Source organism: Mytilus trossulus, chromosome 2 (assembly GCF_036588685.1).
Source record: "Mytilus trossulus isolate FHL-02 chromosome 2, PNRI_Mtr1.1.1.hap1, whole genome shotgun sequence".
Lineage (NCBI taxonomy): Eukaryota > Metazoa > Mollusca > Bivalvia > Mytilida > Mytilidae > Mytilus > Mytilus trossulus.
Genome location: NC_086374.1, coordinates 75,366,029 through 75,393,107, shown reverse-complemented (window position 1 = coordinate 75,393,107; position 27,079 = coordinate 75,366,029). Strand labels below are relative to the sequence as shown.

At 31.1% G+C, this 27,079-nt stretch overlaps 1 protein-coding gene and 1 long non-coding RNA gene across 4 annotated transcripts in view; one reads left to right on the top strand and one right to left on the bottom strand.

Annotated features, from left to right (window-relative positions):
• The window catches only part of LOC134708025 (glutamate decarboxylase 1-like), a 154,005-nt gene extending 128,630 nt beyond the window's left edge, over window positions 1-25,375 (bottom strand). The window contains exons 1-3 of one of the 3 annotated variants that reach the window (XM_063568267.1): window positions 25,298-25,375; window positions 4,001-4,176; window positions 1,539-1,775 (exon numbers count right to left, since the gene is read on the bottom strand). In XM_063568267.1, coding sequence (XP_063424337.1) covers window positions 1,539-1,775; window positions 4,001-4,172 — 409 coding nt within the window. In that variant the 5' untranslated portion in view covers window positions 4,173-4,176; window positions 25,298-25,375. Of the gene's footprint in view, window positions 1-1,538; window positions 1,776-4,000; window positions 4,177-6,420; window positions 6,534-12,811; window positions 12,944-25,297 lie in introns of those variants that run through there. The other 2 variants (XM_063568266.1, XM_063568265.1) reach the window with 2 other exon arrangements.
• LOC134705417 (uncharacterized) lies at window positions 15,279-16,847 on the top strand. The gene is made up of 3 exons (XR_010105556.1): window positions 15,279-15,342; window positions 15,858-15,926; window positions 16,677-16,847. It is a non-coding gene; the product is annotated as an uncharacterized LOC134705417 (long non-coding RNA).
• Window positions 25,376-27,079: the final 1,704 nt, after the last annotated feature.

The window sequence follows — 27,079 nt, the reverse complement described above, 5'->3', positions numbered from 1 at the left end:
AGAACCACAATAGTACATGTCGACATGCTAATAGCCATCAAAAGGCACTAGGATTATAACCCAATACACCACAGGTGCTTAAAGTCTACAAAAGACTCACCAATGACGCCCAGATCAAAACAGCAAAGAAAGAAAAACAAGTTTAAAGCCGAAGAGCACCGATGACACAAATTATAAAAAGTGGTGCCAAATACCACTAAGGTTTTCCTGGGATACTTTTGTTCAGGTTATAACATGTTATAAATCACAACTTGTGCAAGACATGTACTCTGAGCCAGGTCAGTTTATTTCTGATTATTTTATAGGCGAGGAGAGCTTTAGCTATCATTTGTCTGTTGTCTTTGGAAGATCAGTTGACAATATAGCTGTCTATATATAAAGTCATAACGATTTTGAATACATATTTACCGGATACATGTGTATGAAAAAGGATCGATATGGAGCAATAGCACGAAGACATTACCTAATCACCCAATGCATTAAAAGTACAAAAAGACATCTCAACGCCAATTTTAGGCAATACATTTTGGCTATTTTGTGGCGACCAGTGTCTATTAGTGAAGGGAGCTAGAGTGCCTGGAGAAAACCACCGACCTTCGAGGTTGGAGTCAAGTGTCCCCAAAAGGGCGAGGTTCGAACACACAACATCAGTGTTGTCTGGCTAGTGATTATAGTAGTAGAACGATCAAGAGCATTCAGCAACGAACCAATCAAGAGTGCTCAAGAAGTTCATAACCCTTCATTGCTTTCTATACAATAGGGGTTATAATACAGTTGAAGATACAGGTATAAGAAGATGTGGTATGAGTGCCTATGAACCCACTTTCCATCCAAGTCACAATTTGAAAAAACCCATTATAGGTCAAAGTACGGTCTTCAACACGGAGCCTAGGCTCACATCGAACATCAAGCTATAAATGGCTTCAAATATGACTAGTGTTAAACCATTCAAACAGGAAAACCAACGGTCTAATCTTTATACAAAACAAGTGTATAACAAAATGTTGACTGCTGTATCCCTATTTTCTTGACATTTTTACTGAGTATGTTTGTTTTGTTCACACATTGTTTCTATATTATGGATGTATATGCGACTCTCATACAAGTTAGAGGCTATTTATACAACCAGGTTAAATATACTATGTTCGATAAAAGAAAATGCCTGTACAAATTCAGGAATATGACAGTTGTTATCCAGGCGGGTAATATGTTTGAGTTTTTGATATTGTCATTTGATAAGGGACTTTCCGATTTGAATTTTTCTCAGAGTTCGTTTTGTTGTTATTTTACTTTTTATCTCTCAAATAATAAAACCCAGACAAAAACACCTTCTTAATATACGATGCTACATCCAGCGAAATGAATATTAACCTGAATGAATAAATTAAAGATTACAAATTTTAGGAAAATACGGACTTTACCGATGTGTTTAGTAGTTAACGGTAAAGTACAAAAGGTACTGGATAAACCAAATATTGGTAACCAACAACGCAATTGAAACAATAAAACTACTACCACTAATAAAAATGATAATTTACCCGTTTTAACACAATATTTAAGAGTTTCTTTACAGTCACTTAGTACTTCCTCCAAACTCTTTGGGTCCTTGTCAATTATCAGACAATGCTCCATTATCTCTCTCAACTGATGGGGATGATGAAAGTCGAGTACTTTGGAAGTACGTTTGTGTTCCAACTGTATGTAGTTATCTAACAACCTGACCAGTTCATTTAGGAATCGATTGCGCAACTCTCCAGTTTTATCTGCTTCAATATCTAAATCAAACAAAAGTAGAACTGCTGTAGACGAATATTCGAAATCTTTTATTATATCATATATACCACCTTTTTGTTGGAACAGTTATATCTAATTTTCGCTACTTACACAAAATGTATGTGACCTTTTAGATATTTTACTTAGGTATCGGCTACATGCATATACTATAAATATACACTGTCAACGCTGTTTAAGCATATATGGACATTACAAATAAATGATTGGTTATAGAAATATGAAAATTTTGACTTTTTCCTTCCCTCAGTAATAATAATAACCTTCTATATTAATAAAATCACCAGAATTAAAATTATGAACGCCAAACACGCGTTTTGTCTCCAATTTTTAGATAAACATTGAGGGTGTTACATGTAGCCCGAATAGATGTATCTAATTTACACAAATATAATAGTATAGGCAATACATGGTATACTTTCATAAATTGTTACTTAGATGGAGAGTTGTCTCATTGGCACTCATACCACATCTTTCTATATCTATAGCTTGCTATAATATAGGAGGGAGTCTTGCATCGAACTATTCATATGTTACTGAAAAGCATGACAAACAGTTTTTTTGCGCCTGTTCCAAGTCAGGAGCCTCTGGTCTTTGTTAGTCTTGTATTAGTTTAATTTTAGTTTCTTGTGTACAATTGGGAAATTAGTATGGCGTTCATTATCAATGAACTAGTATACATTTGTTTAGGGGCCAGCTAAAGGACGCCTCCGGGTGCGGGAATTTCTCGTTACATTGAAGACCTGTTGGTGACCCTCTGCTGTTGTTTTTTCTATGGTCGGGTTGTTGTCTCTTTGATACATTACCCATTTTCATTCTCAATTTTATTATAAAAGAATTGAATGCTTCTTTTTGTAATTTCTTTGGGGTGTAAAAGCGTTGACCAAAGTACATTTTGTATGAAGCGCGGAAAAATTGTGACTTAGATGGGTAGTTGTCTCATTGGCACTCGTACAATATCTTCTTATATATATGTAAGATGGCAGTTAAAATTATTTTCTATTTTGTTTTAAATTTTATTTAATAAACTTATGTAGTTACTTTTCAACAGGTAAATTTCGCACAAACGTAATGCGTTCTTGTAGCGCAAACGTGGCCAACGTGTGGATTAATTTCGCGAAAATGTAGGACGAATTTGCATATTGTATTTCAATTAAATTGTGTATGATTACATGGAGCTGAGGCAAGGACCAAAAGTAAAATCAAACTAAACAATCATGAAAAACGGACCACTTAAATTTTTTACAACTTCATGAATTTTTGTTTTTTATATTACTGTATTTCAAATTCAAAATGAGATGATACATGCAAGAATCAACATTCTTCGAAGATTTATTCCCGTTACCATTTATTATTGACTGTTTTATATCATTGTTAAAAAATATGTATGGCTAGAAAAGAGGCATATTTTTAAGTAAAAGCTAGTGCGATAATGGATTTTTATTTATAGCCTAAAATCAAGGAACTGACTCAGAGTGTAAGTCATTTACAAAAAACAATTGATAAATCGTATACAACATAAAGATTTTATATATATATATATATATAATGCTATGATAAAGCAACATGTTTTAACTTATACTAACAAAATATACATTGTACGGCTTTAGGAATATATTTTCTTTACACCGTACAGAAACATATTTCTAGAAAATATGCTAATTCTATATACAGGGACTACGTGCACAGTTAATGAATAGAGCAAGTGCTCAACATACATACGAATCATTTAGAAGTCGAACAAAGATATTAAAAAAACAGAGCCAGTAACGGAAATCCGAGGAGTTATCAAGGATAAAGTAACTCATGATTTTGGGCTTATTCCATATCGGATTTATAGATTCAGTTGAATAAGATGAGTTTTTATTGAAAATTAAGATACTTTTTTTGCAAAACAGACAACAACAATTTTGGTCATGGCAAATACATAGGCAAAACAAACATAAGAAATACTAGAGAACTCTATTTCGAGTTTTCAGACATATTTTGTTTCTACTTTTTTGTTTATTCATATATTATATAAAACTTAGTTTTATAGACTTAGTGTTTCAATAAAACAGTATATAAAATAAGGGAAATCAAGCGAATTTGGTGTCGTACATTATTAAATCATCTTTTGAAAACTTATGATGATCTAGCAAGTAGGAATTTCGACCTAAATGTGTTGATCTTTGGTTATCTATAATACACTGGTTTTAAGTAATATTACCTTTTGCAAAGTATTTTTCCAAATCTGTCCAGTCTATATTTTGTTCAAAACTTTTTGATCTGTTTATTCTCTCCCGACTTTCTTTTGACTGAACCAACTTCCCAGTCTCTGTGTTTTCCATAACTGTATTACGAAATCTTTTTTTTACTTTTTCCCATAAATCTGAGGCCATATTCCTGGAAAAAAGATACTGTTGATAGTGGGATTTTTTCTCACTCATTCATAATAAGTTGACACCTTTGATATTCTAAAGATACTTTTTCAAAAGCCAATACCAATCAAAGTACTGAATAAACTCATCATAGATACCAGGATTAATTTTGAATTTACGCCAGACGCGCTTTTCGTCTACAAAAAAACTCATCAGTGACGCTCGAATCCAAAAATGTTTAAAAAGACCAAATAAAAACGAAGTTGAAGAGCAATGAGGACCAAAATTTTTTAAAGTTTTGCTAAATACAGCTAAGGTAATTAATTTCTGAGGTAGAAAGGCCTTAGTAATTTAAACGGACAATAACATCAAAACCAAGGAGTAAACAAAGACTCACAAAACCAAAGGACATTTACATCAACAGTTATAAATAATAATTAAGAAGAACACGAACTCGGGAGTGAAATCAGGTGCTCCGGAAGGGTAAGCATTTCCTGCACCGTATACGGCACTCGTCGTGTTATTTCTTTGCTCAGTTCGGTAACGATGAAAGGTTTTAATGACTGAGGAAGAATATCAGATATGATTTCTGACACATTTTTGTCATAATGGCCAATCAGCTCATGATGGCGACACATTTTTGTCATAATGGCCAATCAGCTCATGATGGCGACCGTAAAATTTCTTGAGTGATGACCTTAATTTGATTGGTTCAAAGCCCTGTCTTAGCAACTTTTGAAAAAGCAGTATTTTCGTTCAACAAAATCAACGTACTTTGAGCTAGCTCTAGAGTAACGTATCAATTGAGACACATATATTCCATATGCTGGTGCCGCTGGGATGTTGCTTCACAGAAATAGAAAGTTGACTGTAGGAAAATTAAAATCATCGCGTTTGTCATAAATTTTAGGAATTCAACCTACCATCAGTAGTCATTTCGAGAAAAAGGTCTAATAAAATATGAAGCAGATTTATCTGTGTCAGTAGTATCTTTAATTTCAAGTTCACTTGGATATATTAAATGTCAGTGATCACTGAATCTATTATTATTAAGAAACAGTATATCATCAATATACCGAAAGGTGAAATTAAAAAACTGGGCTAAATCAGAAAGTTTTGTAAATAGTTAATTTATAAATATAACCAAATCAAGGATAATAAATGTCAGTACATCACAGAAGTGCTGACTACTGGGCTGGTGATACCTCGTGGAATTAAAACTCCACCAGCAGTGTCATCGACCAAGTGGTTGTAAATAAACTCATCATAGTTACAAGGATTAATTTGAAGTATTGAACATAAGATGTCTGCAAGTTCTTGGATGGTCAAAAGCACTTTTCTGATATAAATCACATCTCTATACCTGAAAACTGAGGTTAATGTAGACATATATATTTTTCTGAGACAATATTGTGCGAGGATGATATATAAATGACAGGAAATTCTACCTCACCGTAATAACTATTGTATTGTAGTACATGTACACTTGTTTGTTGTTACATATTATAGTGTTATAACAGTTACATGTATATATAATTTTCATCAATTTGTAAACATTCTTTTCAACTATTCTAATAATAGTGCAGTGCAAGTGCTGATAGAAAGGAAGAACCGATAACTCTGCATGGGAGAATCCTGCAAAACGTTCTTGACATATTATTTCGCATGCGTTAACAATTTTTTTTCGATACGTATGGTACCGTATGGTCCTCTTGTACACAAGTATGTGTCTGAGGTTATGAATAAAATCTTGAATCTTGGTACGTGTGCATAGATATTATTAATGATTTTTCACTTAAATATATATTTCTAACGACAAAACATTTTCATATTATTAATTTATATTTTAAACAAAAATATTTTTTCAGTACTCTTTGAAGAAATGAATTTATAACAAGCGATTAGGAATGTTATTTTGCACTCCATTATGTCCGCGTATTGATCTGTTTATAGATAGGTTACCAGTCAAACACGAAAGATACGTAGGTGGAAATCTTGTCGGCAACAATACATCGGAATGCCCTCACGGTCATTGCGATGTAAAAACAAATTACATAAAAAAAAACACAACATGTATCTTAGACTGAAATGTTTATTGGGACACTTTCAACTTCCAATGGAAAAAGAAAAACATGAAATTTTGCAATACCAATTATTGATGACCCAATCAATGTTTATACAGATAAAAATAATATTTAAACATCTAAATAAGTAACAGTGCTGAACCTTTCACAATAAGTGTATTTACAACATTGATAAGTTTACTCACATTGAATGTAAATTTACAGGCCCAGTATACAACATCACTGTAGGCATTAGCAAGTTCTATCCCATATGGAATAAATTTTACAAGTACAGGCAGACTTCCGAACTAAATCGTTGTATCTATGGAAGAATTTAGTAAAGATTTACGAAATTTGTGTTAACGAAATCCTTGACAAATAATTTACTAGTAACACTTAGATTTCGTCTTTGAAATCTAAAAACGTCACGCATGCACATCATAGCGAATAATTTTGGATATGTAAATACCGTAAGAAGTTGCCGAATGCTATCTATATATGTGGGGTAGAACAAACTCTTCTTGTTTATTCGTTGTTATTATCTTTAGTAGGAAGAGCATTCTGCACAACTCTACCAATAAAATCTTGCTTGTAACTGCTTGTGATATTTCTAATATTACACCATATAAATCGACATAGCTGTACTTTATTTCATGCTTATGATTATCATTTTCAACAATTTTTTAATAAATATTTTTTTGGGGTTTAAACTTTGTAGGTCAATTTCAATCTTATTATTCATTGAGAGGGCTTTTAATTTTGTGTAAACTCTTGTTAAGATCATAGTGTGTTGGTAATTATTATTTCCTAATTCTTAATTATTTTCCCTGAATGTATAATCTAAGTAATGTATCTATTTTTAGATTTATATTTGGTATTTGTTGTCCACCTCTATTATACAATTGTGATAAAGACTTTCTATTTATATATTCCGAATGACGCCTTCCCCCCAAAAAAGTATAAATATATCTATTTATTCGTGTGATATATTCAGGTAAAGGGGACTCAACTCTAGCAACAAATAAGATTTTTTAACAATAAGTTTATGTTTAAAATTTATCTTTCTTTTTTACACATTTATTTACTGTATTCTTTATACTATGAATAATTGGTAGCAAACTTTTACTTTTACTTTCCTTACCAAACCAAATTCCTAGTGTTTTAACAAATTACATATATTTAATATTTCGGTTTTGTTTTTATTCATTCAGGTACCAGGATTAACTTTAGTACGCCAGACGCGCGTTTCGTCTACATAAGACTCATCAGTGACGCTCATATCAAAATATTTATAAAACCAAACAAGTACAAAGTTGAAGAGCATTGAGGATCCAAAATTCCCAAAAATTGTGCCAAATACGGCTAAGGTAATCTATGCCTGGGATAAAAAAATCCTTAGTTTTTTGATAAATTCAAAGTTTTGTAAACAGGAAATTTATAAAAATGACCACATTATTGATATTCATGTCAACACCGAAGTATAAACTACTGGGCTGGTAAATATGTAATAGTCTTTTTAAATATCTGTTGTAATTGTTCACTTGTTGGAAAAGTTTTATGGGATCTTTTAATTTTGAATCTTAATGCCTTTTATGTTTTGTATTTGTTCTAATTGAACTTGCCAGTGTATCAATAGCTAAATCATATAAATTCATGGAGAGCTGGTAGCCTTGTCTAACTGGTCTTGTAGTTAAATGTCTTCTGTTAACTGACCATTGACTTGAATTTTAATTTCTAAATCTTTATATAGTATCTTAATCCATCTTATAAATTCTACTGAAAGGTTCATTTTCTTTCACACTTTAATAAGAAATTCATGTTTATTCTTGTCAAATGCTTTTTCTTGGTAAAACTCTATTAAGAAAACTTTTACACTGTTCAAATTCATATTCGAAAATGTCCAAAATCGAGGTAATATTATCAAAAATATTTTTTTCAACACCGGCTCCTATTTGTTTTAAATCAATTAGTTTATTAATAACTTTAGATAATCTTTTAGCTAAAGTTTTAGTCATTAATTGATAATCAAAGCATAATAAGCTTATAGGTCTCCATTGTTTTAGGTCTTTTTCATCCCCTTTGATTTTATAATTTAGCGTGATGATACCCATTCTCATTGTTTCGGTTAATTCACCCTTTAGATATATATTATTTTCAATTTTAACAACTTCATCTCCAATTATATTCCAAAATCTTAGAAAAAACATTTACCTAATCTATCTATACCTAGTGATTTATTGTTTTCGAAATCTTTAACATTATTTGGATATTCTTCTTTGCTTATAAATTGGTTCAAAACTGACCAATCTTTCTCGTTTAGTTATCTAATTCTATTTCCCCTAAATAGTCATCAAAATCTTGATCATTAAAGCCATCAAAAATATATAGCTCAGAATAGAAATCTAGATTTATTTGTATTATTGAATTTTTGTCGTGTGTTAATTTTTTTTTTAAATAGTGATTTTATTTCCTTCTTTGTGCCTCTTTCTTCTGCTATTTTTAAGATTTCATTTTTTTCGATATCTTCTTTATAAAAACAATCACGTGCTCTGATTAATGTTACCATTTTCTCTTTTGTTTCAATTGCTTTTTTTTCGTCCTTAATTTTATTTATAACAGTGCAATTTTGAAAGGGTTTGGCTTCTTCAACTATCAGTGAGTCATATAACTTATTCAACTTAGATCTTCTAATTTTGTTTGGACCCTTGAGAAATTAATTGTTGTTTGTTGTTTTTTTCTTTTTTAAGATATCCCAACATTTTAGAGCGTCATATTTCAGTTTATCTTCTTTCCATTGTTTGATAATATTTGATATTAATATGATATAATTTTCATTTTCAAGTAAGCTATTATTCATTTTCCAAAATCCACGACCCCATTTTTGCCGCTTATGTTGTATGTTAATGTGAACAATTTTAGTATCTGACTTTTTATACGGAATGTGTTTATTTCTCTAATTTAAAGTATATATTTGTTAAGTCTACAATTCATAGTATTTGAATCTATTTTGTCTTCTATGAAATTAAAATCTCCAGTCAATATATACTATTTTTTTGTACTTTATTGTTCTAGATTTGATAGTTTAGTAGGAATATCATAGACCAATCGCTGTTCCTCCCTCAAACAACATTGTGGTGCATAAAGGTTTAACGATTAACGCTTTTCTTCTTATATCGTAGAGGGGGGGGGGGGGGTTCCCATTTCTAGCTTTTAACAAGGCTGACTTCATGGAACCTGTACATAAACGTAAAGATTGTTTTTGTATTTTATCTAGTATTGTCCTAATAGATACAGAGGCTGTATTTTATACCTCATAACCATAGTCAATTGTAGATCTTATTAAAGCAATAATATTTTTTTCTTAGAGTATAACTTTTTGCTCCGCATTTCGTTCCAGTTAATAGTTTCATACAGTTTAAAATTTTTGTACATCTTGTATTAATATTCTGAACACGACTATTCCAAGTGAGTTGTCTATCATTAATAATTCCTAGAAATTGAACTTCTTTAACAACTTTAAAAATGTGATTGGCGGCACTTTTGATAAATAAATTAACCTTTTTTACCTAGAATTGACAGCTAAGGAGAAATGGGAACACACCTTCCGAACATTTGTTAGCGGATTAAATGTTACGGTCTAATAGATTTTTTCACTTTTTATCAAATATTGAGAGAACCTACATGTAAATATGCCACCTCAATCTTCCAAGATTTTGTCAATGTGTCGTACATACATAATATTTCAATAAGCAATACGTATAAAGTGAATGTACTATTTACAGAGTTTTATTGTAAAACAAAACATTTATTTTCGTTGTGAACATTTGCAAAATATTCGTAGAATGTATTTATCCAGTTGTTTTAGTAAAATATTACAGAATTTACCAAAACAACTAACTAAATAAACAATTTACTTTATATAGATATAGGAATATGCAGTATGAGTGCCAATGAGACAAGCCTCCATCCAAATAATAATTTATAAAAGTAAACCATTATAGGTCAATGTATGGCCTTCAACACGGAGTCTGGCTCACACGGAACTATAAACTATAAAGGGCCCCAAAATTACTAGTGAAAAACATTTCAAACAGGAAAATCAACGGTCTAATCTATATAAAAAAAACGAGAAACGAGAAACACGTGTAAATTACATAAACAAACGACAACTACTGTACATCAGATTCCTGACTTAGGACAGGTGCAAACATTTGCAGCGGGATTAAACGTTTTAATGGTACCAAACCTTCTCCCTTTTTCTGAAACAATATCATAACATCACAACATAGAAAAACACACGATAAAATATAATTGGAAGGCTTAACTCAATCAAGAACGTAAATTAACACAATATGAACGGATAAATTTGATCTGCGATACCTGAATGCAAATACATAGTTAATAAAATTATCAGGGACACACATGCAAGGCCAAAAGCAAATAAACAAGTCCAAACAAAGCCATGACAAGACACCACCGCGAAATATTTAACAACCTTTAGAAAATCATCACTTTTGAAAAAAACGGTTCCATAGATTACATTTCTGTAAATATAGACAATGCCATTTCCCATAAGAACTCCCTTTGCGGCTAAAATTTTCACTTTTTACTATGAAGTTTCGAAAAATATATATCTGAGAATGGAAAGAAGGTATAACTTTCTATTTTATTCAAAGGTAAAAAAATATGGCTGTGCGACATATTTTCAACATTTATATGCCCTGACCTTGTGAGAAACTAAACTTATACTTAAATTCTGTACTACTCCTACCTCCACTTTTTGCCTACTTCCGAATTCAATTTTCACTGCAACAATATGTTTTTATACTGGTTATAGTCCCAAATTATGTCTCTATGAGATGAAACATAGAGATCATATCCAGGATCAAATCAAGTTATCTCTAATTATTACAAATCGAAAAAAAAAGGCATGGTTTGAGAAACAGTTGTATTTCACTAAAAACTGCTCAGAGTCAGAATTGACCAGTTTTTGTGCTCGACCAGTAAATTCGAGCACACATTTTATTCAACTTGTCTCGACATTGTCTCGACAGTACTTAAATGTACTTAACTGTACTTGGCTAGGTCTCGACTTGACTTAATTAGTCTGATTCAGTATTTGATGATATTGGTGTAGTCTAAAATGGTCTCGACCAAGGCTCGATCAGTCTCGACCTGTCTCGGCTAGTCTCGACTCAGTATTAACCAGTCTCAACCTCAAGGTCTCGATTAATCTTGACCTTCAAATTTAGTCTTGACTGGTGTAAATCAGCCCATCTAACTAAATTAAATATAGATCTTACAAAATTCCAGTTTATTTGGAAGTTTGGTTCATTGCTGTGAAATTAAAGAATTAAATTAATCAAGGTAAAAAAATGTAGGATTTGCAGTTCAGACAAAATTCAGATACATGTAGTACACTTTTTTTTTTATTATTACATTTGTGACAAATCCACTTGGATTTTTATCAAACTATACAGCTATCTCAGTAATATATTGATGTGACTGAATCACGGGTTTGTATGAAGTTTTGTGTATTGCTGTAAAATATAAGAATTTAATTAATCTAGGTCAATTAAGCTAAAATTTACAGTTCGGACTCAATTCAGAAACAAAATTTACCCAAAAAGCCACACCTATACTGAGGGTACTTAAATCTTATAATAAGTACTTCTTGTTTGGCAGTTGCTTTTTTTTTAAACTAATTTTCCTAAATTCATGGGGAAAAAACGAAAAAAACTACACAGGTTTCATGGTTACGCGAATGTTCGACAGAAAGTGACAGGACAAAAGGTCACAGGACAAAAAGTCACAGGATAAAAAGTGACATTTAATTTTGCAGATTAATTTCTTTGAATAAGTATACTCTTATTTAAGAAAAAACATTTTTGTATTTTTCTTGAACTTTTATAGATAAACCAACTTTTTATCCAAAGTTTTCAAAATAATATCAAAGATGATCAAATAATTGTCAAGAAAACAAAATGTAACTTTGCACTTGAATAGCTTCATGTTGCCAAGATATATATCCTTTGAATGATAAGATTTAAATAAAATCGTAATTTTTCAAGTATAATGTCTAATTTACCAAACTTTGATAGGAATTTATGTAACAAAAAGTTACTATTTAGTCTTTTCCATAAGTTTTTAGTGTAGTTTATTTTTTTCTTTGAAAAAAAAAAGAATTTATTGATGTACATTTAATTTGTCGTATGCTATTGGTCAATTCTTGGTAAATCTTTGACATTTTATATGATAAAGAAGCATTTTTACTTTTGAAAAATCGTAAAAATTTTGAAATGTTTATTAAGACTGTTGCTTTATTTTTCATTCATTTATTCGTAAATTTTTGTTGTTGGAGATTATACAATTTAGTCTGTTATCTCTGATACGGCGTAAAGTAGATACCATATCCACTTATACATCTTGTACCATGCTTGAGTATAGACTCGCTTATCTTAAAATAAACTTTTAAAATAAAGTTTATTTGCATTATGGGACACACTGGGTACCAAGCTTATTTCTGTTGACCGACTCATGCGAAATAAAATTGCATTCTTATCTATAAATACTATAATATATACATCAACAACTTACCTCTAAAACAAATGTCACTTGAAAGGATTGAATTGCGCGCATATATCAATAACCAACATATGTTGAAGTATGTACACGATACCAATGGACTACTGACAGCTGTCGAATGCATGTACACATTGGAAGCTAATACTGTTAAACCGTATTATGGACAAGTCGTGTCAATATCAGTAACCAGATAGTGTTTCTCTCATTGAACTGCATTCACTAATATCTGATATCTAATATTATCATATATATTTTTATGTTTGTTTGTTTGTTTCCATTATATTTACATGCTTGTGTTCCCACATTAATTTTGACTTTTTCATAAGTGGTATTGAATGAACTCTATTTTGCATAACGTTCGACATTTATTTATAACAATAAGATTTGTAATTATATAGAAATATCAACATATACCATTAATAGGTACTAGAATTGTATATTCATCTTTTTGACAAAAGAAAAGAAAATATAAGAATAAAGGAACAACATATCGTCCTCAATAGTTCAATATGTTTGAGTATCATACATTTTGAAACAAATCTTGCTGTAAAATACTAGTTATTCAAAGGAAAATTTATTCTGACATAAAGTATAACTTACAAGAAGCACATATCAATTATAAAAGTAAGAGTACTAAGTAACTATATATAACCGTATGGACTGTAACAATGAACGAGTCCCGTACCACATAGGCAGCCTTAAAAGTCCCCGAAATGACAAATGTAAAACTTTTCAAACGAGAAAAATAACGTCCTAATTTTTGTAAAAAATAATGAAAAACCGAATACGTTTAACACAAACGACAACCACTGAATAAGGACAGGCACGAACAGAATGTGGTGCGGTTAAACTAATTTGGTGACGCTCACAACCCCTTACCTGGGACAATTTCATAACGGCACAACACAAGACCTACACAAAACTATCTTATATAAGAAACAGCAATGCACACAAACCACGAAATTACAGGCTCCCAACTCGGAACAGGCACATATAAATGTGATGGGGGTAAGCTAGTTTGAAGGACCCAACCCTCCTCTTAAACTGGGACAGTTGAAAAGGGCTTAACTCATCGGATGGATACAAAAAGAAATGCTTCTAACAAAAAACTAGAGGACGTGCCATCCTCACAACAAAAAGATACTATAAATAGATCTGATGGTACTCGCTGCAGTTACTGACAGCTATTTCAAAGCCAATAACAACTAAAAAACAAAGCATGCATCTAAGACAAAAATAGCAATCAATTCAAACTGATGGATTTAGTACAAGGGAGTCATTAACAGTCTGAGAAAACATGCCAAAATACAGGTATCGACAGATTGTAAAGCGATGGAAAAGTGCATATTTGTATACAAATAATAAAACAAATTATATTTTTTTAGATATGTTTTTACTGATAAGAAAAATCAATATTAATACCTTTAAAATCAACTACAGAATTGAATTGGTAACCTTTAAGAATAAGCTTATTTAAAGAATTGAAATTTTTACCCGGATATGTTTTTAATTATCTGGCACCGTTATCAATATCTAAGTAAAAAAACATAAGGGTGTGCTATCACGTTTGGAATACGTTATTGATATGTACATCCGAATTTCAAAATCAAATCTCCATATGTATCTAGAAATTTAGTATTTTTTGGTAACAATATCCCAGACTTAATAATTTACCAGTAATACAAAGATCGCGTTCATTGAAAAGTCACAAGAGACACGGACATAGAGAGCGAGTTGTGATACGTAAACACAGTAAATGGTGCCATTGCCGTCCAAAATATCCCTTTTTGTCGTAATGTAAGAGTTACACGCATGAAACTTAAATATCTAGATGGGACAATATCCCTAATGCGCCTTGAAATGAGGAACTCAAAAGTCACGTGTAAAGAAAAAATCTCTGTGGAGTGATATTTGACACATTTCTATGATAAACAAATGACTGAGCTGAACCATTTGTGTTAATTTAGAAAGTAGGGGAACACAGAATAAATGTGTAAAAACTATGGAGCTATTAAATGTGTTCAAAGTATTTAATTTTCAAAGAACTTATTGTGTTAAAAATGGATTTTTTTTACCACGAGGAGCCGCATCACAAAAGGATACTCGGGGTTTGCTAATTTACGGAAAAAGTAATCTCACTTCGTACCCCGAAAATTTAACAACATATATATGTGAAAATGTCTCAGCTTCGACACGAGTCATCATACATATCCAAGTTAACGATATGGACTGAGCATCTTCTAAGAATAATTTCAGAGATATCTTAAGATAATTTCACCATGTACACCACAGAAAATTGTGAAAATGATGGTTAGTAGTTTTTTATTTATACCTAGTTATCATGAATGTTTTAAGATAGATGTTATTGATAAAGATCAGCAAAAACTCAATGAAATGTTCGCTTTTAAAATGCATTACTGGCACGGGGCTGAACACTTTTTCAGGCAAAATGATAACTTTGTTTACCCCCGAGAGATCCGAAAGGAATTGTATATTTCATTGAAAAAAGACAAGAAATAACTTACATGTAATATTATTAAATTGTAAGTAAACATGACACAATGCAATATAGTCTTTGTTACGTAATTATCACTCTGGTCTACAGGAATAACTGATAATCAAGGGAGATAACACACTTCATACGAGTAAAGTGAGATGCATCAACACGTGTTTTTATCTAAAAATTTGACCCCTGGTCAGTAGATATCATATGCAAATAAATAGGGGGAAAAAACCATGTACATGTATTGAGAAAATCATGAATTATTATTTTTAATGCACCCGAGCAAAACACAAGATATTGTCATTTTTCAGTGAAAAAGGAAGAGGATCAAACCTTCTTGAAAACAATATTGCTGCACCTATTCAACTATTAATCTAGTAAGCTAGTAAAGTACTACTCATTGTTTCTAATATAAAAGGTTTAAATGCAGATGGCTAGGCCACAAGGGAACAGTATTTTTCTTGTGATAAAACTTTCAAGAATTACTCTCAATAATACTTATGTATTTAAATTAAATGATAACACAGCCTGAGTTAATTTTTTGTCTAATTTCAGTTCCAGACATATCATTACTTTTTAACATGAGATGGCAAACTAGAGGTTTTAAAAAGTCCTGAATAACTGGTAAGCATTTTGTTTTATTAGGCAAGCTCTAAATTGTTTATTTATGGTATTTGTGCAATTGAAATTACAGTCGGTATGTTAGAAATATGCTAAAATGAAAACGGTTGCGATGGTATTGATATTAAATGAAAAGGCATAGTTTCTGATCTTTTCGACTCGATATTTCGAGTTAAATCTTGCGGCAACTGTTTCTCATGTAACACTGCAAACTATAATTAGCACTATTTTGATCTGTCGTTATTTAATGACGCCATATTACATGTGATGTCACAATGTTTCCTTTAATACCTCATGTGGATTTCTCATTGATAAAAAGTTTTCTCTGAAATACATGTAAAAAACTTTTTTTTCTCAAACAGAATTATGTGAAAGAACAATTTTTGAAAATTTTCACTCAATGTACTCTAATTAGAACGACTTTCCCAGTAGTTTAGAGTGGTTTCCACAGTATTAGATACACGATTTCTACTAGTAAGAATAATTATTTTGGTGTTTTTTTTTATAAGATCTACATTTTGCATAATTTCTCTGTCAAAATGCACTTTTAGGCACAAGAAAATGTTATGGAATGCTTTAACGTGGTCTGTGTATTGTTATTTAAGGTTATCATCAGAAGTTTTGTCCTTGCTTTGACTAGTGAAGGTATACTGGAAGAAATTAATTATACATACACATTGTATTCAAAATAAATGAATGTAGCGATACAAGTGTCATTGCCTTATAGTGCTGAAACGACTTTCCTTTTTTCAGAAATGGACAAAAATACACAGATTTATTCAGAATGTCATACCGATGAAGATCACATAAAAATATTTGGAAAAATCAGAAATATGGATTTCAATATGGGACAATATCCCTAATGCGCCTTGAAATGAGGAACTCAAAAGTCACGTGTAAAGAAAAAATCTCTGTGGAGTGATATTTGACACATTTTTAAGATAAACAAATGATATAGTTTATTATAAAAATTATAGAAAAAAACAGTTGTTACCGTTTATATTTGAAGTATTTAAAGTAAATTCCTTTGGGTGAATTGCGGCAGTATATTTACAAATTCTTGTTTTTTTAAAGAAAAAAAATCATTAAGAGAAAGGTATGTGTTAAATGCAATTTAAACGTGTTTTTTTTTAGTTTGGTCATACTAGATGTTTTCTGACATTTAATGTCTAACACATGTTCGAAACTATTATGATAACAAATTGAAAGCATTTAAGAATACTATCAAAATAAAGTTTGAAAGTTCCAACATTCAAGATTATTTAAAGTATCCAATCCTGCTATTGTCTCCATTCAACATCTTACTGTAGGCCTATTTGTCAATGAAAGTTCACAATTTCTTTTTTTTATAATTTATTTTTTTTATTCATGGATTAACAGGCATTTACATAAATTATTTATAGTGGCACATAATAAAGCAAGCAAGAAAAATAAGCATAATCAAGCAAAAAAGAGTAAACAAAAATAAATAACTAATAATACGATATGATATAAATATGGATGAAGTATAACATTTTCATCAAAAAATATATAGTGATAATGGAAATTACATTTCAGGCACATCTATATAAAATAGTTCACTATTAAATTAATTAATGATTTTATCCCAGGGGTTCCAGTACATGTTATAATCTTTCACACTCATATTTTTTAAGGAAATATGTTTTTCTAAAATCAAATTTTCTTTGATATAGTTTTTAAGTCCCTCTATATGAGGTTTTTCCTCTCGCATCTTTGATCTGTATATAAAATACTTAACTAGTAAAATGACTTTATTGTTTATAAAATTTAGTTTATAGTTATCATAAAGACCAAACATGACTATATCTATATTAAGTGGAATTTCAATATGTGTTGTTTCAAAAATCCAGGCATTCAGATGGTGCCAAATGTCTGCTACAATATGACAGCCCCACAATAAGTGTTCTATGGTTTCTGGTTCTTCCTTGCAAAATGTACATAAATTACACTGTACACGGTTCATCTTTAAAAGTAAGGTATTAGTACCTAAAATACGAAGAATAATTCGGTATTGAAACCAACAGAGCTTGGTATTTTTTGAAATTTTAGTGACACAGTTATGGATTTTTTTCCAATCCCCTATAACTTTATTTAATATACCCTCCCATTTTCGCTCAGCTGCTATTACAACTGGTATCGCACCTAGATTTAATATATTATACATGTCTTTTGAACCTTTGTTTGATTTGAAAAAAATGTTAATATTAAAAGGTAACAGAGCTTGTTGTTGTTTTTCCCTTTCGGTGTTGATTCCCATAGATTGTAGCCATTGTTTTAATGCTACTTTAATACCATAAAATTGTAAAAATGTGGGTTTAAAAGAATATAGCTGTTCAAAATTTTGATAAGACAATATATTTCCTTGCTCATCTAGAAGGTCATTTACAGTCCATACCCCGTTTAGTTCCCAACTTCTATAATAAACACTGACGTTATCAATTTTAATGTTCTCATTATTCCAGATAGATGAAGATATGACTTCCTCAAAATAGCGAGGATGTCGGAATCTCGACATGTTTTTCCAGGCACAAATAACTTCTTTCCAAAAAACGTTATCTAATTTTTTAGTTGTTCCAAAATAAGCCAACTCTGTAAAATTTATATTTTGTGTAGCAGTAAATAATTTGACCCACTTTGAATTTGAATTAAATAATCTTCTAACCCAGGTCAATTTTAGTCCTTGTATAAAATTTCTTAAATTAATCATTTTTAAGCCACCTCTGCAGTATTCTTGACATAAGAGCTCCCGATTTACCTTGTCAGGTTTACCATCCCAAATGAAAGCATAAATTTTACCATTGAGTTGTTGTAGTACATTTTCATCTGGACTTGGTATGGATAAGAACAGATGATTCAATTTTGATATAATTAAAGATTTTATAATAGTTATTTTACCAAACGGAGTTCACAGTTTCTACCTCAAATAGTCAGTTAATGAATCTTGTCACAACAGTATCATCCCTAACCATATATCTAACATAATTTAGCTATTATGTAAACAAGGAGTGTTTAAACAAAGCCATATTTGCAAAGGCGGTATGTATTAAATTGCCATGCTGGTGTATGAATTCATTAATAGTTTTATAGAACTGACTGCTTATATCTGATTTTGATTCTATCAACATGGAATATTTGGTACATATTAAGAATGGGATACACTATTGCTAGTTTTATTGAGGTATTTGTTTGTATTTCTAGCTGGTATATTTTAATGCCACGTTCCCAAACACACATTTAAATGTTATGGCTTACTTTTGGTTTATCGACAGGACAAAAACACTCAACAATAATATTCAGGAATGATATATGAGTTTTAATGACTGCGAAGAGTAAATATATGCAATTGCAAAGAGTTTGAAAACAAATATGCATATATATTTTGAATTCATTTGCATTCAGGGCTTAAAGTAAAGTATGCATACTGTAAACTGTGAGTTTATGCTGACTCATCATAGTTAAGACCCAGGATTATCTATATAACTTCATATTTGAGTTAATTTCATTATAATCTTTAAGATTAACTAGATTTGGTGAAAATATGTATGTTCTCTTTTTTCACCCAATATAGGTTGCATTTCTGTAAATATAGATAAGCAATTTCCTACAGGAAATCCCTTTGTGGCTAAATAAATGCAACACTAGTATACCGCTGTTTAAAGTTAATAAATCGATTGAGATAAAACAAATCCGGGTTACAAACTTAAACCGAGGGAAACACATCAATGATAAGAGGAAATCAACGAAGCAACAGAACTTTGAAGTGCAAAAAACAAAAATACAACATATAGAAACGAACTATTATATAACAACTGCCATATTCCTGACTTGGTACAGGCCTTTTAAGAAAAAATGTTGGGATGAACCTGGCTTTATGGCTAGCCAAACCTCCGCGCTTTATGGCAATGTTAAATATACCGCTAAAATGACAACATTACATGACGGAAATACAGTAGAAATAAAAACGGTACCACTTTTACTATCAAAACTCGCAGAAAACTATATTCTAGATTGAAGGTTGATATGCATTCATTCAATGTTCAGATTATAAGGCTGTGTGGCATATTTTTAGCATTTATTTGCCTCTAATCTGTTCGAGTTAATAAATTTATATTAAAAAACCATACTACCCAGCTACTCTAACCTAAATGTTTTGGACCTACTTCAGAGTTCAATTTTCACGTTAATCGTATGTTTTCATACTGGTAACATTTCCAATCTATGTCTCTATTAGATGAAACATATATATCATAATTATGTTGGAACTAAACTAGATATCTATGACAACTATACTATATCTCCCAAAAAAGGCGTGGTTTGTGAAAAAGGCGTATTTACAGAGTGCAACCTATAGGGGAGACCTACAGCCTGTCGTTAAGTTTATTGTCGAAACATACATAAATATTAACCAGCAGAAAATTACCAGCTTCAATCATCTATCACACCTCCAATAAGTATATTTAGCATATCTGCCTTTCTAATTGGACAAAAAGGTCTGAAATTGTTTAGCATTTCACAGCGGTATTATACTTTTACTTACTCATCCCTTATTTTTATTAATTTTGTGTTAACATTGGATCATTTATCAAATTTATTCGTTTATTGGTGTTACAGCGTTTTTTTGTATTGAGTTGGGCCATTCCAATTTATATTTTATAGTGTGTCTTTCTATGTTGTGATGTAACAATATTGTTTCAGATAAGATAGAAGGTTTGATATCATAAAAACGTTTAATCCCGCTGCAATTATTTGCACCTATCTATGAGGAATCTGATGTTCAGCAGTTGTCGTTTGTTGATGTGGTTCTAATGTCTCGGCCTGAACTAACCGTAAAACGCGATATAATTTGCATAAATTTCAATCTCTTTATTAATCTGTTGATTGTGCTTCACAACTTTGCAATTGCATTGGCACAGATGTATCAATATCAGCATTTAGTTAAGAATTATTCTCAAACAAAACTTTAATTATAGAGAGGAGATTTGTTTATCCCATTTTGAATATTCAAAGATGAAGACTGTAACTTTGGCTATGTGTTTTTCAATACAGTATAAAACTTATGTTCACCATCAAATTACATATCTTAAATCTCTTGATATATTTAGTCAGAAAAATTTCAATCAAAGATCTGAAAGAGTTGAATCAAAAGGCTCCTATCGATTTTGATAATACATTGTGTATTTTAATGAACATTTAAGTTCAGTTATGGTGGTCATATTTGTTTGCCAGCTGTCTGGTATGAAAAGGCATAAGAAGGAAAACATTTTACAGATAAATTTATCTTTCTGATTACATTGAACTATTGGGATATAATTATGCATTCTATACATTTCTTCTATATTTATAAACTGTGAGGATAATTGTTTTCAAGTACATGTAAGAGTTGAGATTTCACAAACATGTTTAACCCCGCCGCATTTTTGCGCCTGTCCAAAGTCAGGAGCCTCTGGCCTTTGTTAGTCTTGTATTATTTTAATTTTAGTTTCTTGTGTACAATTCGGAAATTAGTATGGCGTTCATTATCGCTGAACTAGTATATATTTGTTTAGGGGCCAGCTGAAGGACGCCTCCGGATGCGGGAATTTCTCGCTACATTGAAGACCTGTTGGTGACCTTCTGCTGTTTTTTTTTTTTTATTTGGTCGGGTTGTTGTCTCTTTGACACATTCCCCATTTCCATTCTCAATTTTATGATTCCCAATCCATATTATAGCGTAGGAGAAGATCTTCAAAAATGCTTACGATGAAGCATGAATGACAATGACGGGAAACTAAGACCAAAGCCAAAATTGTTCGTGGCCAGTTAAATTAATAACTTATTAATATAGAATTTATTCACCGAAACCTGTAATCAAATAAGACAAGAAAAACCGAGTTAATAACCAGGGTTAATATAAAATCTACTGTTATTTGACTGAAACAATTATATCATACAAATTATTAAGAATACTACAATAATACAAGTAGTTTGCCTTTATTGCAAAAAAAATAGTGTAACTTGCCTTTTTTTCAAAACGTTTTAAAAATAAACTAACATTGAAAAAAATATTACATGAACCAGCTGTCAGAAGAACCTTAAAAACTTTTCTGTTCAACACTTAAACACTGAACACTTAAAATAATCAATCAACAAAACTTATATAACGCTCCTTTTACTGAGTCATTACATGAACCTCTTTTCAACACAAACAACTAAATGAAAAATGCTAGAAAAGGTATTTGGAACTGTACTCTCGTCTGGCGTTTATATAAATTTTGAATCCAGGTATCTATGATGAGCTTATTTACTACCACTGGGTCAGAGACACTGCTGGTGGAGATTTATTTCCCCGAGGGTATCACCAGCTCAGTAGTCAGCACTTCGGTGTTGACTATAGTTATCATTGATATGTTCATAATTAACCAATTTATTTATTTTTTGAAATACTAAGGCTTTTCTACTTCAGCAATAGATTACCATAGCTGTATTTGGCAAAACTTTTAGGAATGTTTGGTCCTCAATGCTCTTCAACTTCGTACTTTATTTGGCCATTTAACATTTTTGGATTCGAGCGTCACTGATGAGTCTTTTGTAGACGAAACGCGCGTCTGGCTTTAATATAAAATTTCTATCCTGGTATCTATGATGAGTTTATCAGTATTAATAGAGTGTAAATGTCTTTTTTCGTCGGAACATTCTGGCATGCGTGCACTATTTTGAACTCTAAAGATCTCTAAACGATGCACTTACCTAAACCTTACTGTTCAACAGATAATTAAACTCCAACCACAAAAACGGATATATATGTGTCAAATGTTGTTGTTTAAAACGCTGACGTATATTTACGGCTTCCATAAATTTCGTCCTCGAACTTACATAATATGAATTGAAATCTAAATTTTAAATCAGTTATCGGTTGTGCTCATGCCGCCATATCCGTTATACCACCTCGTCAGTTATTAATAATATTTGGTGTTTAGTTGGATTATCGATCTTCACGTCAAGTGATTGACTTACCCATAATCCTTCTTTTGACGTCGACATTTGGCTATAGAAGACGCTCTTGTTAGACACAGAAAATATCTGAAGCAAAGCAGATTTCGCTGCGCTTAAAGAACATATTTGCAGTTTACAGACTTATTTAAATCGTATGATAGCATTAGCCTCTGATTTCCAGGGTTAATAGCTTATCTTGAACTTTCCCTTTTCATATATGGTCTGCCACCTCGAACATATTTTGCGATCATCAGACAACATTTTCAAAGAAACATATGCATTTCTATCACTGAATTATAGTTCATATCACAAATTGCATTTCATATAATAGTACATATATCGTATTTGTTAATAAATGCTGTGGCCATTTCCTGCCAACTATAATTTGTTATTTTTTAATGAGCATCTAAGATAATCAATATCAATTCAAAACGACTATATTCTTGAATGTTTCAGTGACCGTAGTACTATGTTTGCTATGTTGTAAGTAAAAAGCGGTGATTCGCACGATTGTAGTATTTTTTTCACGGAAAGCAATAAATTATAAAATATTGGAGATAAAGATAGATTCAAACAAAAAAGATTGGATGGTAAATAGTTCATGAATACTCGAAACAAAAATGAATTAGATGCTCTCAAGAGCATGTGACGCTCACTTGTATTTACTCTTGTTTTTGAAATAATGTAAAATATGTTAAAATTAAAAAAAATAAATAGTATTAGATACCCTTATAGTGATTGAGGCCAAGTTTGGCCAAGTAGTTAAATTAAAAGCAGGTCATCTATTGTAGTCTTACAATAGTTACTAAGGTTCCTTAGCATTATAAAGTTTGCAAATTGTGACCTGTTGAAATTGGTTTTTACAAAATTTTCCCGTAGACTTCCAAAGTAAACCCCTATTTTTTTTATTCATGACGGCCATGGTGGTCATGACTCACATGCATGTGTCATCGGATATATTTTTCAATCAAGATTCCCGATTCAAAATTGTGGCTAAGTTTAATTCTATTTAGACAAGAAGATTTAAAGTGGAGAAGATGTCTGTAAAAAGTAAAATCACAAAAATACTAAACTCAGAGGAAAATCAATTTGGAAAGTCCATAATCACATGGCAAAATCAAAAAACAAAACGCATCAAAAACGAATGGACAAGAACTGTCATATTCCTGACTTGGTACAGGCATTTTCAAATGTAGAAAATTGATCATAAAGGGCAATTACTCTTTTAAGGGTAAATTGACAATTTGAGTTAAATAGACTTATTTGTAGATCGTTCTTTTCTGAATATTTATGTTGTTTACAGTTTATCTCTTTCTATAGTTATATTTAAGATAATAACAAAAAAACTATAAAATGTCCTTGAAATTACAAATTCATGGGGAGCGGGTTGTCTGATTCGTCTGTTTTCAGGGCAGACAGATTTCATCCTGATTAATAATTTAGCAAGTGTCAGATTTGCTCAAAATGCCTCAGTTTCAGAGATGTAAACAAAAACTGCATTTTACCCAATGTTCTATTTTCAGCCATGTCGGTCATGTTTGTTGACAGGCAGGAGTCATCAGACATCATTTTATACTAGAAACCCTAAGGATGATTATGACAACGTTTGGATTGTGTCTCTTTAGTTTCAGAGATAGAAGCCAAAAATGGCAATTTACCCCCTGTGTCCTATTTGTGGTCATGTTGCTTGGCAGGCGGGGTCATCGAACACATTTTTTTTAAAACCAGATACCATAAATCAAATGATAATTTCGGCAAAGTATGGTATATAAAAAAGAAGATGTGGTATGATTGCCAATGAGACAACTGTCCACAGGAGACATTTGTTTTTTTTTGTTTAAAATATAATTTGTTTCAGAAGAGAAGATTTTTGTAAAAATTACCGGAAGACGACGACGAACACAAAATGATGATAAAAGCTCAGTTGGCCCATATGGTAAGGTGTTCTAAATAGAGATACAGAGGTTAAACTAGGATTGGATTTATATGAGAAAAAACATATTTTAAGACATTCGATTGGCTTCTTGATCTAAACGGTATGTATTTAAATCAAAATTATAACCGTTGTTCAATCTAAAACTTAGCTATCAAATCTAAATTTAAAACTTTTGTTCAATCATTTGAAAGATGATTAATTGATGACTGTTAGTATCTCGGCGAATTCGAAACATGTATTATTATTAAAATAATAAAAAAAACTACAACTACTACTACCTTTTTTTACTACTACTACTTTTTCTTATTATTATTCTTCTTCTTCTAATATTATTAATAATAATAAAACATAGTAAGATATAATTTAACGATTAGAATTATTCATAATAAATAATTAAATAAAACAAATATGATTTTCAAGCAGACAAATATGCGAATCTACTTACCAAAAGACGAGAAGAACAGTAGTGAACTAATCCGTCTTCCTTAGGTTATTTTGACTGTTGTCCATTGTGTATAAAAACATGTTGACAGTTAAATTTCTAGCAATGAACAGCTTTATATTGAGCCAATATAATTGACTTGCTGTCAAATCTTAAGAATCCTACAGACTTTATTAAATCAAGTATTTGCGCAGGGGATTGTTTCCTTACTAATTCAATACTCAATTTTTCCTTATTTATTTCTTTAATTATTGAGAACTTGTAAGCTGTGCGATATGTTTTCGCGTTATAGTTTAATTATCCCGAGCAAATAACATTCGACCAGCTCTATCATGTTCAAAATAACGAAGTACGCGTTCGATTTTCTTATTTTAACTGGCCGAAGAATGTTGCAATTAAGCTGTTGATACTATAATATCAAAAATGTTTTAATGTGATGAACAGATATAAAAAGATGTGATATGAGTGCCAACGAGACAACTCTCTATCAAAGTCACAATTTGTAAAAGTAAAACGATTAACAGGTTTATTTATCATGAATGAGTGGTTATCGCAAATAAATATCCATTTGTTCTTTCGTCACCTCGTTCGTCTACATTTTATTATTTAATATATTATTATTATTATTATTATTTATTATTATTATCATTATTATTATTCTTTATATTATTATTATTATTATTATCTTCAATATTTCGAAAACATGTGAAATAAATTTCTGGTCCATTTCATTATAGTGCCTAACAAGATTGTGTGAGGTAGACAACATTGACCTTGAAATAATCGATTTGTCTTTTGATGTCCAAAAACTAGGCAGATTGGACAAATAAGGACCTTATCTAATGACTGCATAAATTTGGGATTTATTATTGTCCTGCTTTTCTTATGAAACTGAAAATTGTATTTTTTTGTTAGAATAAACAACAATTTTACCTGGCGTAGCCTTGCATAAAATGTTTTTCTGCATTTAACTTTCGAATAATGGACCGTTTTCTTATCTTGGGGTAGAGGGCCTGGTATTTTTATTGTGTTCATAGATTTCTTTTCAGAACCTTGCTCCGATAAACAAATTTTTTCTTAAGAGAAGGAAATCAATTTTTTTCCCCTATAATGTTGAACAGAAATATGTTTTTATTCACAAAACCATAAAATTATAACAAAAAATATTTTAATTGATGTAAAAGGTAAAGTGCATGGCTCTGCCTATATCCTGGCATTGGCTGTTGTCTCTGGTTTTTTTTTAGCCCACTTCCTACATTATGATATACACGTACACGATGTTTAGACGAGTTGTACATAACAATGTTAGATCTGTAATTTGCTTTCGCAAATTTTTTGTTCTTCAATCGTCGGGATTCTAACCCATGATACTGAGATATCGTAACACCAAATCGCCTGCACTGCAGCCGTCCCGCTAGACCACACGACCACCTGGGCTTCACAAAAATAAAGCTTTCGGTGGCTGTGTGTAACCTTTCCTCGTCAGTTTTAATCCAGCGTCGTACTACAGTACATGATATATAAGTCATGGAAATGTTATTGTAACAGATCAGCTAAATTATCTATAGTAAAGAATCCTACAAATTAATGCAAGATACAGTCACAACAGATTTATCCATCGGATCACCAGCAGGCTGTGTACATAATGTATATACAACTCGTCTAAACATCAACCCAACAATGTTTGATCTTTAAATTATATATATATATATTTCTCTAATTCTATGGGAATTTATCCCTTTCCGAACCCATTGTATAAAAAAAATTATTCAACGTGTGGTTGCT